Consider the following 21,088-nt stretch of genomic DNA (forward strand, 5'->3'; position numbering starts at 1 on the left):
TGTGGCAACATTTAACTTTGAAATACTAAAAGGGCTGATGATTGCTGCACCAGTTCCACACCAGAGATGATGGCATTTTAAAGGTGAAAGCAAAAGCCGTTTTATATGTGAAGAAGCTGAGTTCAAGATTGTCTTTATCCTGCAACTTGAGTTCACCGACTTGAAAAGCAGAGGTAGATAGCTACGTATTCTGTGCCGCTTCAGATTTTGGCGGTGGGATCAGCCACTGAAGGAAGAACACAGAATTTCAATTAGACTTGCCATGTAGTTAAAGGAAGAACTGAGTTTTCAGTTTTCTCTCAAAATGTATGTATAATTTTATGGCTTTAAAGTTATATAGTCAGTTGTTTAAATCGGACCTAAACAGTTTTGGGTTTATTTTCTTTTTGAATTATTTAGCATGCTTTTTTCTAACAAGGCTGTTTTCCCCTGCTTATTTTTAACTTAGTAGCATAAAGAATATTAAGTCAGATCTTCGTTGGTTTTTCTGGAGGCCTTCTTGAGAATCTCTGCAATGTATTTTGAACTTTTGCAATTTAATTGAAAGGGTAAGAGTGTTGAACATTAACAGACATCCTTTCTCCCAAATGTTCATTAGGTATTAGTCGTATCATTATTAAAACTGCAGAGAGACCAGAATTTTAAAAAATCTAAATGAAAATCCCTTCACTTTTTCAGTCCTTTATCTCTTGTGATGTCTAACTTCACCAGTTCTCCATCCAAACAAACTCTATATGGATTGGAGAAATCCAAAATTTTTAATGCAAAAAACAAGCAGAGATTTTTTTTCTCCTATGTTTTTGTACCACCACCCGTTCCCCCCGACCCCCAAAAAGAAAAGTCTTAGATGCAGTGTCTTAGGTTACTGTATTGCTGTGTGGGCTGGGCTGATCGTGCAAGGCAAAAAGTTGTGTAATTGCTTTTGAAAGAAAAGTGAACCAGTGCTGACTTTTCCCTCCCTTTTATCTTAGCATCTTCACAACATTTAACCCAGAAGGAAACTCCAGTTGCAACACCAGAAAGTGCTGTTCAAAGAACAGGTAATTTTTACTGTGGAAATCAGCATATACCTATGCGTTATATATACAACTTTGCATTATTTTGCATTTCTGGGAAGCAGTTGCCTTCTGTTGATTGTAAACACTGTCCTTATTGAAACAATTTTGATACTGTTATTCATTGAAACAGTTATTTCATAAATTTATGGGAATGATCAGCATGATAGCTTGGGGTGGCTCCTGCTGTTTAAGCATTTTGTCCTGCATGCCTCAATTTTAGTTTATGTGAACAGACTGTTGTTTTTTGAAATGTAGGTTGAAATTTTCAAAGTAGTGATGGGGGATTTAGACACATTTTCCATTTATTTTAATGGTGGTATATTTAAATCTCCCAGGACAGCTTTGAAAGTCTCAGCCATCAACTTTAAGAGCTGGATTTTCCAAAGAGCTCAGTTCTCCCATTTAGATACGTAGATGATTTTCAGAGGTGTTAAATGGGAGCTCCTGGGTGCTGAAGACCCTTGAAATCCATTTAGGTGCCTAAATGGGAAACTGAGTGCTCTTGAAAATCTGTCCGCATCCTTAGAGACCTAAATATGTGCTGCTGGGTACCTGATCCTTTTGGAAATTCCGGCCCTAAAATCTAACTTCTTTTCTACTCTTTTTTCAGTGAGCCCATAGCAGTGTTTGCACTGATCGATTTTTCTTGCTGCCTTTGGGAAGAGCTATTTGCTATTATCTAAGATAATAAACATATTAAATTCTGTTTAAAAACCCAAACAAACCTTAATCCTAAAAACACACACACGTGAGTCTCTCCACTTTCATTGATGGGACCATTAATATGTGTACAGTTCAGCATGTGTGTTTGCAGGGTTGAGGTCTTAGTGTGATTGGAAATGGGACCCGAAGAAAAGACTGCACTGACTTGTTCAAAAACATCAATTTTAATGAAAGAAAACAATTACAGGCAGGCATGCCTTTGGGGTTATGTTCTGCTCATCAGGCCAGGGGGATGTGGGTGTCACAGGGAGTTCACATGAAGAAACTGCTATTCTGATTTTTTACTATGGAATATTATCCTTGCCCATAGAATTCTGCATGGAAGGAAAATTTCTAGTAATTTCAAAATTCAGTCTGTTGCTCTAGATTAGCATATTCAGTCTGTTTTGCTTTTCTGTTGTGGGTCAGACAAGAATATAAATCCAATGGTTTGATAAGCCAACTCCCCTTATTTCTTGGTGAGTTTTTAAAAAATTCTTTTTCTAACTGTCAGGTTTGATACACCCTGTAGAAAAATTACATTTAATTCAAAAGTTAACAGCCATTGTTAAAGCATTCTTAAAGGAAAAGCTTGTCAGTGCTTTGTGCAGCAGTGGCTAAGAAAGGTGAACAAAATTTTAGGATATTTAAGGATGGAGTGGAGAATAATACTGAAACTCTATTAAATTATAACACTATTATATCAATCAATGGCATGTCCTGCTCTGGAATACTGTGTTCAGATCTGGGCACCATGTCTCAGTAAAGACTTAGCTAAAAGAGAGGAGATTCAGAAACTGGCAACAAGAAGATTAGAGACCTGGAAAAAATCTCATTAAATGGGACTGGTTACCATAGAGAGGAGACATACAAGAGGAGCACATGCAAAAGTTATACAAAATAATGAATGGTATGAAGAAGGTAGACCAGCAGCTTCTAGTCATCCTTTCTCATAATATAAGAACAAGGGGGGCATTCAATAAAATTGAAAGATGTCAAGTTTAAAATTGAAAAAAGGAAATACTTTTTCATACAATACACAATAAGACTGTGGAACTGATAGCTACAAGCTATCTTTGAGGCCAGGAGCTTAGCAAGACTCAAAAAAGGATTGTACATTTATATGAAGACTATCCTGACTTATACTTTCAAGATTTAAAAAAGAAACCCCTTTGGAAGGGATATAAGCCTTCATGCCTCATGGCATAAGGCAAAGACTAACTCAAATGAAGGTTAAGAAAAACCTTTCCCTGTCGGTAGGCTATTCTACAATTGCCTTCTCCAGGGTTTTTTGTACCTCTCTCTGATGTAGTTGGTGATGGCCATTGTCAGAGATGTGATACTGGGCTAGCTGGACCCCTGGTCTGATCCAGTATGGCATTTCCTAGCTATAGGGTTGTTTAGTTTGAGAGCAACGATTGTCTTGTAAAGTAGGGAAATTATTTTACCAACCTAGTTTAGGGTAAGTGATGTGAGATAAATAATGGTGCCTGAAGGGTTGTGTGTGTTTTGAGGCAAAGGGTGGGATCAAGTTATTCTAATGAGAAAAAAGTTATACTGGATGTTACACTGAGAATATTTAAAACTAGTCTAGGTTTCTTAAACTATAGCTGTGCCTGTGTGTATTTCTGCTGTGTTTTAACATTACCATGAAATGTTGTGAGAGAATCCTACAGTGTGTTTCATAGTTTTCCCACAAAGGCTATATTACAGGTAGCAGTCACATACCCTCCAGATATATGATTTTTAATGTGTATATATTTTGGCAGAGGTTAGAAATATATCTTTTTCTCTTGCAGAACTTGAAGCAAATGCTGCAGTAGTTGCTGGCCAAAGGTAAGTAGATAGTCGCTATAGATTCAGGATGAATGTAGCTATCTTTGAAGGGTGTCTGTTTCTCTTTGACTTTGCCTTAATCACACTACTTTCAAGAAATTCTTTATTGCCACAGCCTCTTTATTCTCCTTGGCCACACATCTGTTTTCTCTACTGAAGAGACTGGTTAGCCCAGGTGTTATTTCAGTGGGATACTGTTGCATTAAGACTCCCAGATGTGCCCCAACACCTCTGGTCAGCATTCCCTTATATACATTTAGGTTCTACTCTATGTGAGGATCCTTGTAGGGTTCCAATGGTCACTGCTTTCCAAAAAATTCCAGACCAGCAACATTGTGGGTGTGTACTTCCCAAAAGTGGGGATCTGCAGAGGCAATTTTGAAAGTAGTTTATATACCTTAGCATTATGAATCAGTTCTTCTTCGAGTGATGGTCCCTATTATATTTCACTGAGGGTTTATGCATGTGCACCATGCGTTCAGAGCCAAAGAATTTAAAAGTAGTAGTGTCCGTTGGTCTGCACAGGTACCCTGACTCGACTCATGGTTTCGTCCAAGGTGATAAAGGGTGGGGTGGACTGATTGCGTCTCCAGTTCCCTCTCACCACTGCACGGTCCAGGTCGGAATGATTGGTGTCTGTTTGCTTGTGACGCACTTCCTCAAACAAACTTGTGTATTGCCTTGTCACCTTGTCCAATCGGTCCATCAGCCCTCACAGAGAGAGAGCGCCAGTCGCAACACATCGTGTTGTTCTAGCCATTCCCTCAGCCACCCACTGGCCGGGCTGTCAGTGGTACTGGACACCCAATTGGCATAGTGCATCACAGCCCAGAACACCTGAGCTCAAGCAATCCACCAGCCTCCCAAATATCTGGGATTATAGGTACGCGCCCCTGTACCCAGTAACTTGTATATAGTTAGTTTTTATAGGTGTGTACTGTTTTTATTGTTTTTAGGTAGTTTCTAGTCATTTTAGAGTAGAATAGCTAGTTTGGGGGCCTGTTTTTTGCCTCTGCTCTCCCTGCCCCTGGTACCCAAACGTGGGTACTGTACTATGCCCCAGGCTTTAAAATCTGTGCCTCCTGCCCGCATTCCTTCTCTGTCAGCGACGAACATCAATACTGCCTCTTCTGCTTGGGAGAGGGCCAGGCTATCAGTACTTCCTCAACCATACGGAAGAAGGGTTGGGCTCTCTACCTCAGGAAGCATCTCATGGAGGTCGCCATGAGACCTCCTTCAGATGCAGGTCAGGGAACCCCTTCTGTATGTCAGCCTGAGCAGAACTTTGAGTATGATTGCTAGCGTTTATTCTGCCGAAAACTGATATTGGCAGAGTCTTGTAGAACATACTGAATACATTAGCCAGCACTTATCCATGTAACTCAGGTGGTTAAACATCAGGATGAAGTATGATTTTCATGATAGTTCTGGTCTATTGATGTTTTGGGCCACACCTTTTAATAGTGGGGACCTTAAATTGACTATAGGAGTATCTAATGATAGAAATATTGCTAGACTTTTGACAGAGAGAAGATAGTTATGCTGAGACTAGTGATCATATCTTTCATGCTCTTCTAACTACAACAGAATAGCTGTTAGCCAGGGCAAATGGTAAACCTTGCCCACATTGGGCCCATTGGGATAGCGGGGAGTACCAACCTCTAAATGGGGGCTAACGCTATAAACCTCTGCGGGCTCTGGGGCTTCTCCTGGCCGGGAGGGGGGAACCGGAGCTGCCTTCGGCCGTCGGAGCCACCTCCCAGAATCCTCCTTAGGTAGCCCTCCTCAAAGGCAGCAGAAAAAAAATGGAGAGTTCCAGGGGCTGTTGCTGAGTTAATTATTTAAAATAAACGATCTTGTTGCATGCACTGGGCTCTCACCGTAATTGCATAGTTAAGTTTGGCGATTGCCTACCATTATAATCTCCCTTTAGCTTCAGCAAAGCTAAATTGAAATTTCGTGGGTGAGAGAGTCTTCTAGTGCAGAATTTTTCTGAAAAAATGAGGCTAACAAACTAGATATATGGGAGATATGAGGGCTCACAAAATGAGGTTACCACACTTGAACATTTTCCTAACTCTTTTTGGCACATTATGTGACTCCAAAATGTCTCGGAACTCCAAATATGCTTGTTTGTCTTCTTCATAGATTCCAAGGCCAGAAGGGACCATAGTGATTATCTAGTCTAGCCTCCTGTATAATACAGGCCAGATAATTTCCCCAAAATAATTCCTACAGCATATCTTTTAGAAAAACCATCCAATCTCGATTTAAAAATTGCCAGCGATGGAGAATGCACCACCACCCTTAGTACATTGTTTCAATGGCTCATTATCCTCACTATTAAAAATTTACACCTTATTTCTGGTGTGAATTTTTCCACCTTCAACTTCCAGCCATTGGATCATGTCAGAACTTCCTCTGCTAGATTTAAGAGCTTATTATCCAATATTTGTTCACCAGGTAGGTACTTACAGACTATAAGCAGGTCACCCCTTAACCTTTTCTTTGTTAAACTAAATAAATTGATCTCCTTGGGCCTATCACTATAAGTAGGGCCCTACCAAATTCACGGTCCATTTTGGTCCATTTCCTGGTCATAGGATTTTAAAAATCATAAATGTCATGATTTCAGCTCTTGAAATCTGAAATTTCATGGTGTTGTAAGTGTAGGGGTCCTGACTCAAAAAGGAGTTGTGGGTGGTCTCAAGATTATTGTAGAAGAGGGTTGCAGTACTGCTACCCTTACTTTTGTGCTGCTGCTGGCGGCGGCGCTGCCTTCAGAGCTGGGCAGCTGGAGGGTGGTGGCTTCTGGGCTGGGATCCCAGCTCTGAAGTCAGAGCTGCCGCTCGCAGCAGTGCAGAAGTAAGGATGCCATGGTACAGTATTGCCACCCTTACTTCTGTGCTGCTGCTTTCAGAGCTGGACCCTCAGACAGCAGCCACCCAGGTCTGAAGTCAGCAGCATAGTAGTAAGGGTGGCATGGTATTGTATTGCCACCCTTACTTCCACACTCTGCTGGTAGGGCGCTGCCTTCAGAGCTGGGTGCCCAGCCAACAGCCACCACTCTCTGGCTGCCCAGCTCTGAAGGCAGCGCAGAAGTAAGGGTGGCAATACTGTGACCTCCTTAAAATAACCTTGCGACCCCCCCCTGCAACTCCCTTTTGTGTCAGGACCCCCAATTTGAGAAATGCTGGTCTCCCCCCGTGAAACCTGTATAGTATAGGGTAAAAGTACACAAAAGACCAGATTTCACGGGGGGAGACCAGATATCACGGTCTGTGACGCATTTTTCATGGCTGTGAATTTGGTAGGTCCCTAACTATAAGCCATGTTTTCCAAGCCTTTAATCATTCTCCTGGCTCTTCTCTGAATCTTCTCCAATTTATCAACATCCTTCTTGAATTGTAGACACCAGACACAGTATTCCAGAAGCAGTTACACCATTGCTAAATAGAGAGATAAAATAACCTCTCTACTCCTACTCAAGATTCTCCATTTATGCATCCAAAGATTGCATTACCCTTTGGGCCATAGCATCGCATTGGGAGCTCATGGTCAGCTGATTATCCACTACAGCCCCCACATCTTTTTCAGAGTCAGTGCATCTCAGGGTAGAGTCCTCTATCCTGTAAGTATGGCCATGTTCTTTGTTCCTAGATGTATATGTTTACATATAGCCCTATTAAAACACATATTGTTTGCTTGTGCCCAGCTTGCCAAGCAGTCCAGATCACTCAGTGACCTGTCCTCTTTATTATTTTCTATTCCCACAGTCTTGTCATCTGCAAACTTTATCAGGGATGATTTTGTTTTCTTCCAAGTCATCGATAAAAATGTTAATAGCGTAGGACCAAGAACCGATCCCTGTGGGACCCCAGTAGAAACGCACTTGTTAGATGATGATTCCCTGTTTACAACTGCATGTTGAGCCCTATCAGTTAGCCAGCTTATAATCCAGTGGCTCTCAAACTTTTGTTTGGTGACCCCTTTCAACAGCAAACCTTTGACTGTGACCCCCCCTTATAAATTAAAAACACATTTTTAAATAATTAACACTGTTATAAATGCTGGAGGGTGAAGCGGGGTCTGCGGGTGGAGGCTGACAGCTCACAACCCCCCATGTAATAACCTCATGACCTCCTGAGGGGTCACGACCTCCAGTTTGAGAACCGCTGCTTGTGCAGGGAAAGCCCCTGGCGGGCCGAGCCGATTGGCCGAACCTGCAGACGCGGCAGGTAAACAAATCGCAGCTCCCAGTGGCCGCAGTTCGCTGCTCCAGGCCAATGGGAGCTGCAGGAAGCAGCGCGGGCCGAGGGACATGCTGGCCGCTGCTTCCAGCAGCTCCCATTGGCCTGGAGCCGCGATCAGCCGAACCTGTGGACGCGGCAGGTAAGCAAACCGGCCCGGCCCGCCAGGGGCTTTCCCTGCACAAGTGGCAGAACAAGTTTGGGAACCACTGGTCTAGTGAACTCCTCTGCGAGCTCTTGTAAAACTCTTAGATGCAAAAAGAAAAGGAGTACTTGTGGCACCTTAGAGACTAACCAATTTATTTGAGCATAAGCTTTCGTGAGCTACAGCTCACTTCATCGGATGCATATCCAATGAAGTGAGCTGTAGCTCACGAAAGCTTATGCTCAAATAAATTGGTTAGTCTCTAAGGTGCCACAAGTACTCCTTTTCTTTTTGCGAATACTGACTAACACGGCTGTTACTCTGAAACCTGTCTTAGATGCAAGTTATCTGGACCAGCCAATTTTAAAATGTCTGACTTTAGTAGCAGCTGTTGAACATCCTCCTGAGATACTAATGGAATGGAGAGTGTGTTATATGATATGACTACCTCATCTGCCCAAATACAGAACAGAATTTGTATTGGACATTTCCACTTCTGCATTATTATTATTGATAATTCTACCATTTTCATCCAGTAATGGTCCAATACCATTGTTAGGTTTCTTTTTGTTCCTAATATACTTTAAAAAAACCCACAATTCTTATTGTCCTTCACTCTGCTGGCCATAAAGTTCTCCTTGTGTCCCCTATGATTTGTCTACGGTTCCTAAATTCTGATTTATATTCATTACTATCGACTTCCCCTTTCTTTCATTTGTGTTTATATATATATACACATATACTTTTTACATTTATAGGTGCCTTCACTTCCTCTTTAAATCAGATCTTTTTTTAACCCCATACAGCTTGCTTCCTCGATTGTGGCTCTTTGGGCATCTAGTAAAGTGTTCTTAAACCATTACAAATTATCATTCACATGTTTCTGATTTACATTTTTCCTCCCAGATGATTTGTCTCATAATTGTTTTCAGCTTTGTAATATTGGCCCTGTTAATGCACTAACTATATATATATACACACACTAATCTGGACTTCATTCTGTTTGCACATTTTAAATGTGATCAAGTCATGATCATCTGTACATAAGCAACCATTAATTTTTAATTCTGTGTTCAGTTCCCCCTCATCAGGTAAGACCAGGTCTAATATAAAATTTCCTCTGTGTTGGATGCCACACTTTAAGTTAGGAAATGGTCATCTGTAATATTTAGAAATTCTAAGGATGTTTGAATACTGGCAGGCAGCATGAGACCTCCAACATATGTCACTCAAATTGAAGTTGCACATGATCACACAGCTTTTTTCTCCTAATATTATAGATAGGTGCAAAGAAGCTGGTCATCCTGTTCTCTGGTCTGATTTGGTGGTCTGTAACAGACACCAATACTCTTATCTTGTGCTTTATCTTCTAGGACAGTGGTTCCCAAACTTGTTCTGCCGCTTGTGCAGGGAAAGCCCCTGGCGGGCCGGCCGGTTTGTTTACCTGCCGTGTCCGCAGGTTCGGCCGATCGTGGCTCCCAGTGTCTGCGGTTCGCTGCTCCAGGCCAATGGGAGCTGCTGGAAGCGGCGCGGGCTGAGGGACGTACTGGCCGCCGCTTCCAGCAGCTCCCATTGGCCTGGAGCAGCGAACCGCAGACACTGGGAGCCACGATCGGCCGAACCTGCGGACACGGCAGGTAAACAAACCGGCCCGGCCCACCAGGGGCTTTCCCTGCACAAGCGGCGGAACAAGTTTGGGAACCACTGATCTAGGACATTGATCTAAAAGCATTCAAGAGAACTTTCTTCTGAGTTATCAGTGACTCGGAAACAGGTAATGCCTTTTTTGGCAGTGTGTCACTTTATGAACCCCACTGAAGTTCTGCAAGTCAGGTTTTTATGGAGTTAAGGAATCCTCCCAAGCTGAATGTGGACTTTCAGAACTGTGCGTAAGTATCAGGCACATTAGGAGAGCCCTGCCTCATACAAAGTACTAAAGGGCATACACGGTTCAGGAAGGGTTTTCTCTGGCTGTTTTGGATTTCCTTATCCCTGGGAAAGCAACAAGGGCAGTGGCTGCAGTGGCACCTTCAGATGTCACACAATCTTGTGCATTAATCAGAGGTATGGGGAGTCAGACCCCTGGAGTCCCATTTCCACTTCTGCCGGTGACTAGACATCATACTTACAAACACTTACAAATGTTGTTTGGGTAGGCCTCACAACACTCCTCTGAAGTAGATAATTATCATTATCTTTATTTTACTAATTACAGATGGCAAAACAGAAGCTAAGGGGCCTAACATGTGGAATGCTAATCTAATGGATTAGTCTAGAGTGCAATGTTTCTCAATCTTTTTGTGCTTTGGACTTAAAAAAAAAAAAAAAAAAAAAAAAAAAAGAATCATGACTCCCCTAGAAAAAATTGTGATGGCCTACCTTAAGCTCAAGGCTTCGGGCTTCAGCCCCCCGCAGCTCGAGGCACAGGGCTTCAGCCCCTCATGGGACTGAAACATGTAAATTGGCCCTGTAGTGTAGGGCCCCAGGCAATTTCCCTGCTTCCTACTCCTTAGTGAAAAGAAAAGGAGGACTTGTGGCACCTTAGAGACTAACAAATTTATTTGAGCATAAGCTTTCGTGAGCTACAGCTCACTTCATTGGATGCATTCAGTGGAAAATACAGTGGGGACATTTATATACATAGAGAACATGAAACAATGGGTGTTACCATACACACTGTAACCAGAGTGATCTATTACCAACTGGAGAGCGGTGGGGGGAGGACCTTTTGTAGTGCTAATCAAGGTGGGCCATTTCCAGCAGTTGACAAGAACGTCTGAGGAACAGTGGAGGGTGGGGGGGGATAAACATGGGGAAATAGTTTTACTTTGTTTGTAATGACCCATCCACTCCCAGTCTCTATTCAAGCCTAAGTTAATTGTATCCAGTTCGCAAATTAATTCCAATTCAGCAGTCTCTCGTTGGAGTCTGTTTTTGAAGTTTTTTTGTTGACGTATTGCCACTTTTAGGTCTGTAATCGAGTGATTACAGCTCTCGTCCCCTAATGCGCCTACTCGCGCTACATTGATGACATCTTCATCATCTGGACCCATGGAAAAGAAGCCCTTGAGGAATTCCACCATGATTTCAACAATTTCCATCCCACCATCAACCTCAGCCTGGACCAGTCCACACAAGAGATCCACTTCCTGGACACTACGGTGCTAATAAGCGATGGTCACATAAACACCACCCTATACCGGAAACCTACTGACCGCTATTCCTACTTACATGCCTCCAGCTTTCATCCAGACCACACCACACGATCCATTGTCTATAGCCAAGCTCTATGATACAACCGCATTTGCTCCAACCCCTCAGACAGAGACAAACACCTACAAGATCTCTGTCAAGCATTCTTACAACTACAGTACCCACCTGCTGAAGTGAAGAAACAGATTGACATAGCCAGAAGAGTACCCAGAAGTCACCTACTACAGGATAGGCCCAACAAAGAAAATAACAGAAAGCCACTAGCCATCACCTTCAGCCCCCAACTAAAACCTCTCCAATGCATCATCAAGGATCTACAACCTATCGTGAAGGACGATCCATCGCTCTCACAGATCTTGGGAGACAGGCCAGTCCTTGCTTACAGACAGCCCCCCAACCTGAAGCAAATACTCACCAGCAACCACACACCACACAACAGAACCACTAACCCAGGAACCTATCCTTGCAACAAAGCCCATTGCCAACTGTGTCCACATATCTATTCAGGGGACACCATCGTAGGGCCTAATCACATCAGCCACACTATCAGAGGCTCGTTCACCTGCACATCTACCAATGTGATATATGCCATCATGTGCCAGCAATGCCCCTCTGTCATGCACATTGGTCAAACTGGACAGTCTCTACGTAAAAGAATAAATGGACACAAATCAGATGTCAAGAATTATAACATTCAAAAGCCAGTTGGAGAACACTTCAGTCTCTCCGGTCACTCGATTACAGACCTAAAAGTGGCAATACTTCAACAAAAAAACTTCAAAAACAGACTCCAATGAGGGACTGATGAATTGGAATTAATTTGCAAACTGGATACAATTAACTCTAGGCTTGAATAGAGACTGGGAGCGGATGTGTCATTACACAAAGTAAAACTATTTCCCCATGTTTATCTCCCCCCCTCCCCCCACTGTTCCTCAGACGTTCTTGTCAACTGCTGGAAATGGCCCACCTTGATTATCACTACAAAAGGTTCCCCCTCAGCCCCCACTCTCCTGCTGGTAATAGCTCACCTTAAGTGATCACTCTGGTTACAGTGTGTATGATAACACCCATTGTTTCATGGTCTCTATGTATATAAATCTCCCCACTGTATTTTCCACTGAATGCATCCGATGAAGTGAGCTGTAGCTCACGAAAACTTATGCTCAAATAAATTGGTTAGTCTCTAAGGTGCCACAAGTACTCCTTTTCTTTTTGCTAATACAGACTAACACGACTGCTACTCTGAAACCTACTCCTTAGTGCTGGCCCTGCTTGCTTCCTCCTAAATCCTTCTGGTGACCCCACTGGGGGTTGCAGCCCACACGTTGAGAAACACTGATCTAGTGGGTTAGATATGAGATCTGGAGAACTGGGTTGAAGCCTAGTGTTGACACTTGTTTTATGTTTTAGGCAAGTCATTTAGCTTTTCTGTCTCTCTGTATTCCCATATGTAAAATGGGGATACTTATTTAATTACCTGATTACGTTCTCTCTGCCCTTCCATGCTTGCCAATGTTCTGTGCCTTTTTGTCTTTGTAACTTGACTGTTGAATTCCTTGGCTTTCAGACATCAGCTGTTAAAATTACGAACTTGTATAAGTTTTCTCTCTTAAAATGAGGATTTCCTCTTAGAAGTGACTATGTAAAAATAGAACCTTTGTACTCAACAGATCTCCTCTGTGTGTTTTTTCAGACTCAGGACTGCTGACTAAAATACATTTTTATTCTTGTTAGTCCTGCAGAGATGTCACATGAAGAGGGCACGAAGTGAATTCTGTTCCTTGTATGTTAATCAACAGAGAGTTGTTTAATTGGTTTCACTTAGTTACCTTGTGAACCCACAGAAGACAATAGGGTTGCATAGATGTCACTGAGGGCTTCATTTGGCCTGTTGAAATTTACTGGTGAGACAAGCTGGGTGAGGTAATACCTTTTATCGGACCAAATTCTGTTGGTGAGACGGACAAGCTTTCGAGTTACACAGAGCTCTTTCTCAAGTCTGGGAAAGGTAACTTAGAGTGTCATAGCTAAATACAAGGTTGAATAGATAGTTTAGCATGAGTAGTTAGCCCATATTCTAAAGGTGAAGTGGCCTGTTAGCATCCCTGTAGTCTTAGGACAAAAAGGTGGGTTAGTGGGTTACAGATTGTTGTAATAAGCCATAAATCCAGCATCTTTATTAAAATCAGGATTTTTAGTGTCTTGCATCAGGCTCACCTTTTGAAAGTGTTGTGCAGGTTTCCTTTGAGGATGAGGACTAATAGGTCAGACATAGAGTGATCGCTTTGTGAAAAGTGTTCACCCATAGGTGATACGGGGAAGGGGAAGGGTGTTATGTCTTTTATAATTTTTCTCTGTGAGTTCATTCAAGAGCATAGAGATTGTCTGGTTTCACCCACATACTTGTTGTTGGGGCATTTAGTGGACTGGAGGAGGTACACCATAGCATGTGTAGGATCCACGGACCTTGAAAGGTGTGTTGTGCGGGATGTTGATCATTGTAGCAGTGGAGAGATGTCTGCAGGTTTTGCATCTGTTCTGCTAGGGTCTGGTCATGGTCTTAATAAAGACACTGGATTTTTATGGCTTATGACAACAATCTGTAACCCACTGACTCCCCTTTTTATCCGATGATTACAGGGGGTGTTGACGGGGCACTACATCTTGAATGGTCCCTTAGAATACATGCTGAACTATCTGTTCAAACTTGTATTTAGCTGTGACAATCTGAGTACCTTTCCCAGACCTGAGGAAGAGCTCTGTGTAGCTCAAAAGCGGGTCTCTCTCACCAACAGAAATTGGTCCAGTAAAAGGTATTACCTCACCCACCTTGTCTCTCTAATATCCTGTGGCCGACATGGCTGCAAAACCACTGCATACAACCGTGAAATTTACTAGTGTCCCTGTATGAGAAGAAAATAACTTCGCTTAATTCCCAGAGCACAAGATGAGTTTGCAAGGCTGGTAGAAATGAGTAAACAGTTTTAAATGTAAACACGGCACTGCTAATCTGGTGTGAGGGAAAATAAATGTGGCGTCCCACCGTACCATTGTAGAATAACTTTTCATGGCAGAACTGCACTTTGTTGTTAATTCTTTTAAAGCCTTAAACCCACCTTACTAAAGCCTGTTTTGGTCTGGGAATAAATCATTTAGAAAGATTAGTGAAGCAACTCTTCTTAGTTGTACAGAATAGTTGACAACAATCCCTTCTTAAAAGTTCACAATTCTCCCTTGTGTTCATCTGTGACTTCAGTTCTGTATTTCCTTATTATAGCAGTTTCTTATGTAACTTAAGACTTTTCCTAGACTTCAGGAATGGTGATATCTGCTGACCATTTAAAAGATACCTAATTTCTTGGTCTTTTGAATGTTGCAAATATTCTCTACCCGTATCCATAGCATTTCATATCTTCGGTGCTAAGGGTCCAGAACTGGTACCAGTATGCTTGTCTAATGAACTGCATTAAAAAATTATTCTTGCGCTTCACCAGAACTATTTTGTCTCACTTTATTAGTAATGAGGCAAAAGAGAGTTGTGAAAAGTCTAAAACTCCGAGTAGAAGAAATTCAAGAACAGAGGAATCTGCTGCCTCACAGGAAACAGTGGAGAATGGACAGCGCAAGAGGTCCTCCAGGCCATCATCTGCCTCTAGCACCGCAAAAGGTAAAATGCACAGCCATCTTTACTGTGGAGTGGGTAGGAAGTGAAGTAGTTTCCAAAAGAGTAATGTTGTTTGAATAAGTGTACCGTGTCTATGCTTTACAGCCAGTAAATATTGTGTGCAGTGTGTGCTCCTAACCCTAGAGTTAGTACTGATGAGTTAGACACAGGCTGGAGTTTCGAAGTTTACATAGTTCAGTACCTGCAGTAAATCTGTTTGTATGCAAATTTTCCACTGTTAAGTTTTTCTGCAGTACTCATTCACATAGCATTCCAAAAAAACTTAGTACTCTTAAAATATAGTACTATTGGCAGTAATGGGCAGACATTGAAAGAACTCTACTCAAGCAAGACAGTGACATTTTTCCTACAGTCTGAAAGAAGATGTAAGCATTTGTCTCACTTCGTGTGTGTGATCTGCTTTCGGAAATCCAAATTGTCTTGTTATGCTGCTCAGGCATTCTTAGAATTCTGCCTCGATGACCATCTAAGAGTGACGGGTGCTAGTACACAGATCCTCAGCTGTTCTGTCCAAGAATATGTGAAATCCTAAAGTTACAGATATTAACCCATGGCATCAGCAGTTGCTGGAGTGTCTTATTTCTCTAAGGGCTATGGTCTAGAACAAAGTATGCAGCATTTGTGTGGCACATACATGTTCACTAGTAGAATGCCTGGTTCATGATGTCAGTGACTGGGACGTGGGTGGTCAGTCCTAGTGGTGGAGTCGCAGGTCAGAGCAGAAGTCAGAGACCAGATGCCAGAGCTGAGGATCAGAGCTTGGTTACCTGGAGTGAGGCAAGGCTGGGTCAAAGGCAGGAGCAGGGCTGGGCACAAGCAGGTACAGGAGCTATCGCAGCCATAGGTGAATACTTTGAGTAACTGCTGAACTGCTTTTTGTTGTTTCCTGTTGATTTAAGAACACGACATCCCCAAATGACAGTAGCTATGGGTAGGTCGACTTTTACTACAGCAACAGAAGGGGTTTTTCCATTTCTGTAATAAATCCACCCCTTTGAGAGATCATATGCAGATCGACGAAGAATTCTTCTGTCAGCCAAGCTGTTTTATAGTGGGGGTCAGGTTGACCTAATTACATTGCACAGGACATTTTCACAGCCCTGAGTGAGATAGCTAGGTTGACCTGTTTTAGGTATGGACCAGGCCATATGTTGACATAAACATTCTTCCTTTGACATAGCAGCATCTACACTGGGAGTTAGGTCAGCATAGCTACGCCAGTCAGGGTATGGCTTTTTCACACCCTTGACTAGCATACATACGTCCACCTAACTGATGGAACCTGAAGAAGTTTGTCATTTGTGCATACTCCTGTCTGTTCTACCTTTTAATAGTGAATGAGAACTTTTTTTTAAGTGTATTTATTATTTTAAATGCACTCGGGAAAGCGTTAGGTGCCTTTCATTACAAATGAAAACATGATCTGTGCACTAACATACAAACTGACTTCAGACACTGCAGTGAGGGATAGGAGAGGTGATGCAAGTTCTTTAAACAAAATCTAGTGCACAGTAAGATGGAGTAAAAGAGATTGTTGGAAGAGAAATACTTTGCTAGTTCTTGTAGGTATTTTGGAAGAAGTGGCTCTACAGTAGGGGTGGGCAAACTACGGCCCGTGGGCTGCATCCGGCCCACCAACCATTTTAATCTGGCCCTCGAGCTCCCGCTGGGTCTGAGGCTTGCCCCCTCTTTAGCGCTCCAGCCAGGGAGCCTGGTAAGGGGCTGCTCCGTGCGGCTCCCAGAAGCAGCGGCATGTCCCCCCTCTGGCTCCTACGCATAGATATCTGGGAAACAATTCTCTGGCTGTTGGATCTTGCTGAAATGCTCAGGGTACAACTGACTGCTATATCTGGGGTTGGGGTTGAATGGGTGAGGTTCTGCTGGGGACTTAGAGCCCTCCCCATCTAGAGTCCCATTTCTAACCATTGGAGATATTTGCTAATAACAGTCACCAATGGGCCATATGCCGTTGTAGGCAATCTCATCGTACCATCCCCTCCATAAATGTATCGAACTCGGTCTTGAAACAAATTAGGTTTTTTGCCCCCACTACTCCCCTTGGAAGGGTGTTTTAGAACTTCACCCCTCTGATGATTAGAAACCTTTGTCTAATTCCAAGTCTAAACTTGTTCATGGACAGTTTATATCCATTTGTTCTTGTGCCAACATTGGCCCTTAACTTAAATAACTCCTCTCTCTCCCTGGCATTTATTCCTCTGATGTATTTATGGGGAGCAAACATATCTCCACTAAGCCTTTGTTTTGTTAGGCTAAACAGGCCAAGTCTCCTCTTGTCAGGAAGGTTCTCCATTTCTGTGATCATCCTGGTAGCCCTTCTCTGCACCTGTTCCAGTTCAAATTCATCTTTCTTAAACATGAGAGACCAAATTGCACACAGTATTTGGTTTTTTGCTTTGTTGCCTTGCAACACTGTTTTTCCCCAGTGGTTTTAAAATGCAGACTGTTACAGAAGGATAGTCTTCAAAAGACATTGTAAAGAGCCAAAGAATCATCACAAACTTTTACTATGTTGTACTTAGTTAAAATTGTAAGGATGTAGGTTCCCTCCGTCCTTGCTCAATATTTTTCTTACCACTTTAAAATGGAAATTGCGAGTGCACTTTAAGTGCACTTGAAATGTCCTCTACTTTCGCTCTAGCTTCTGTAAGTACTTCTGTTTCCTCTGCTGAAGTGCTACAGTATTTTGTAACTTGCTATGCAAGTTATTAGTGAGACATAGTGGATTCTTCCTACAGCAGCCATACATTAAGCAAAAGCAAGAGTTTAATACACAGTTGTGTTACATCAGGACTCAAGCCCTCTCTGTAGTGGGACCAATAGATTCTGCACTTAAAAGGCACATTCCAAAAACCATTCACTTTTTTCCTATTGCACCCATCTCTGTAGTGCCTGAGCACTGCACCTGTAACTGTGTAGTTCAAGTTCTTGAAGCCATGTGTAATGTTTTATGGGTTTCTTCTTGTGGCAGTGCTTTGCAAGATGGCAGAATCATAACTAGAGCTAATACAGTAATAATACTTACACAGCGTCTTTCAGCCAAGGATCTTAGAGCTTTGCAAATGTTAAGCCTTCAAACACCCCTGTGAGCGGGGAAGCTGTTTGCACACATCCTTGTAAGAGAAGCTACTGAGAGTTTATTATCGTTATTTATTTGGGATTGTCCTATCTCCCTAACAGCCTCAGTCAGGATCAGGGACCCATCGGGTTAGGTGCTGTACAAACTCAAGATGAGAAACAATCCCTCCTCTGTGGTGCTCACAGTCTGAATTCCCCTCCCCCACAGCATTTTTTTTAACATGTAAACAAACAAACAAAAAAAAAGCAATGTGTGTGCCTCTCTTGACAGGCTTACTAGCTTAGCATCCACAGGTTTTTCCTTTTAATTTCAGAAACGAATGCCAGTGCAATGCAGTCAAAAAGAAGAAAATCCAAGTAAAGTACTGCATGGAAACACAAGACTTGCAAATGAGTGTGAATTTACCAATAGCAATTTTGAGTTGTGATTTTTCTTTTTTTTGAAAAAAGAATAAAATTATGTACAGTAAAGTCATCTGAATATTATAATGTTCCCAGTAAGTACAAGATTTTTTTCTAAAAACAAATAAATGGATATAAAATTGGGTTATTGTTAAACCCTCTGGTATGGGAAGGTGAAGTCCAGAGTTAGCGCATTAGGATAATGTGTTGTAAGAAATGCAAGGGAGGAGGGAGGGAAAGGCAGTTGTAAACTTATTTCTAAGTTTGCACTTTTCATTAAAAAAAATTAGATTACAGGGTTGCCATTTTTAGGTATTAAAACGATGTATTGTGCTGTTGTTTTAAGTACTGTATGTGAATAGCAGTAAGAGGGTTACAGGCAAACCCTATCTTGTTTGGAAATGTAAATATTTTTATTATAAAGTAGATCTGATGTATTTGTTGTAGAAACGGACCAGTGAAATACAAATAAATTGAAGGGTTTGTATAATGTGGAATCCCTAATGCTCTAAATAAATGTTGTTGTCCTATAATTTGGGTTGTATTATTATTAGCAGCAGCATAGTACTGTACAGGAAGATTGAGTGGATTACTTGAAGCTCTAGGCCTACAAGCTCCTTATTTGGAGCTTTAAAGAGGAATTTGTTTAACCACAAATGAATTAACTAGTGCAGCTGTTGTTGCAAAGCACGAAAATATTCAAAGCCTACTACCCCAGCCTTCAGGATGCATGCATTTAATATGGACCAAAGAGTCCCAAAAGATAGCTTTCTCCATGTCCAGGTGTTCACCAAGAGGAAGATACTGCACAGAAGAATGCAGTCTGGAGACTTTCTGAAATCTGGTACCTGGAAGTTTTATCTGGATAAGTATTCTGCGCTCAGTGGTGACTCGGTCACGTGTACTACATGAGAAAGTAGGTCAGCCTTAGTGTGCTGGGAATCTTTCATGGTAAGAAATTGAGGCCTTGTCTATACTACCGCGGTAAGTCGACCTAAGTTACGCTACTCTAGTTACGTGAATAACGTAACTGAAGTCGACGTAGCTTAGGTTGACTTACCGCACTGTGTCGCTGGGAGATGCTGTCCCGCCGACTTCGCTTACTGTTCTCAGGGAGCTGGAGTACCTACTGGAGTTGTCTGGAGAGCGCTCTGCGATCGATATAGTGGGTCTACAGTAGACCTGCTAAATTGACACCGCTGCATTGATCGCAGCAGTGCCGATCTAGGTAAGTGTAGACATGGCCTCAGACACAAGTCTTCCTAGGTTGCCTGTTACCTTGCACGCAGGTGATTCTGACAAATATTGCACCATGTAAAAAATGGTCTGTGGAACATAAAGTGGCAAATAAGCTGTCTTGTGCCAAAAATGCCAAATGTTGATTGGTCAGGGGCTGCCCCAGAAAGCTGAACTTTTTGCATATAAAACTTCAGAGGGAAAAATTCTGTCCTGGGCTAGGGCCAAAGGGCAGTATATGTTACCTGTGTTCTGAAACTGCTAACTTCCCCCAGAGAGCCACATTCAGTCATGCTCTTTTGATACCTTGGATTACTGTATAAAATCAGTTTCTCCCCAAAAACGTCTACCCACTCCTGATGCAGGGATATTGAAGAGCCAGTGGCAGGCAATATGGCTCACAGAGATTTTGCCAAAATCCTGAAAAGGGGCAATTATTCTACCTTTTCACTTCCAATCTCCACACTTCTGCTTCCTTGAAATCCTACCATCTTCAACAAGGTAAGATGTAAAACTAAGCTGTTTGTTTTATTATTTCTGTGTTTTCCTGCTTATGAGATCACACTGCACCTGATTTTGTTCTTATTGAAGTTGATGGCAAAACTTCCAATGACTTCAATGAGACCAAGATCAGACCCAAGAAGAGCTCCACATGTCATACGTGTCAGTTTCCCTAAAACCTTAGTGTAAATGGGAACCCTGGGTTTATTTATAGGTTCTTTAAGTCTTGCCTTACATTTTATTTGTTATGCTGGTGAAAACTCTTGGGGTGATATTTGTGGAAACTAAGCTCCCCTTTTTCCACAGAACAGATGCAAGTTGTGTAATGGCAGTGCAGTCTTCACCACACAACCCTACCAATGGGCCTGAAACTTGAGGGACCAGACCTATGAGGAAGGGGTAATCTGGTTTCTTACCATGCCATTCTTGGCCTTGCTGCTGAGGTTGCCAGCAAGGCAGTCAGTTATGGTGAATTTTTTTATGAATGGAAGCTGTAGCAAACCACAAGACTTAGAGGCCCCTAAATCACCCTCAGATGTGAACTATTTTGGACACTTTTGACCTTGAGGTGAGAAGTGCTGTATCTCATAACCAGTCCGCTAAGTCATTCAATCCCCCTAAATTTGCTTTTCCTGTGAGAATGGCTGTGACTTAGTCCCCATTTTTGTTCTGGATATCTAATATAAAATGTATCTCCTTATTCCTGAAGCACCTATCACCACTGTTTGGAAATCCTAGACTCTGACAGTGTGTAACTCAACCGGCACCTGTGGTTAGGATTTCCACATGTAAAATGTTGCAGAATGTGTCTTTGGACTGCCACGTTCTGTTCTGACTCTAGGGCAGTTAGCTGTCAACATGTTGCAAATGTTTAAACAGTATTCTAGGTGAAGTAGACACCCTCTTTCTTCTCTGCACCCTTCTGGGCTGTGGTGGATGGTGCAAATGTGCTAACCTTTTG

At 42.3% G+C, this 21,088-nt stretch overlaps 1 protein-coding gene across 4 annotated transcripts in view; it reads left to right on the forward strand.

Annotated features, from left to right (window-relative positions):
• Positions 1-18,923, forward strand: part of NCOA6 (nuclear receptor coactivator 6) — a 72,148-nt gene extending 53,225 nt beyond the window's left edge. For all 4 annotated transcript variants that reach the window (XM_037915969.2, XM_037915968.2, XM_037915970.2 and 1 more), the window contains 4 exons: positions 972-1,040; positions 3,560-3,596; positions 14,726-14,874; positions 18,303-18,923. In XM_037915969.2, the coding sequence (XP_037771897.1) occupies positions 972-1,040; positions 3,560-3,596; positions 14,726-14,874; positions 18,303-18,349 (302 nt within the window). In that variant the 3' untranslated portion in view covers positions 18,350-18,923. The remainder of the gene's footprint in view (positions 1-971; positions 1,041-3,559; positions 3,597-14,725; positions 14,875-18,302) is intronic.
• The last annotated feature ends 2,165 nt before the right edge of the window (positions 18,924-21,088 follow it).

Source organism: Chelonia mydas, chromosome 13, assembly GCF_015237465.2.
Source record: "Chelonia mydas isolate rCheMyd1 chromosome 13, rCheMyd1.pri.v2, whole genome shotgun sequence".
NCBI classification, from domain to species: Eukaryota; Metazoa; Chordata; order Testudines; family Cheloniidae; genus Chelonia; species Chelonia mydas.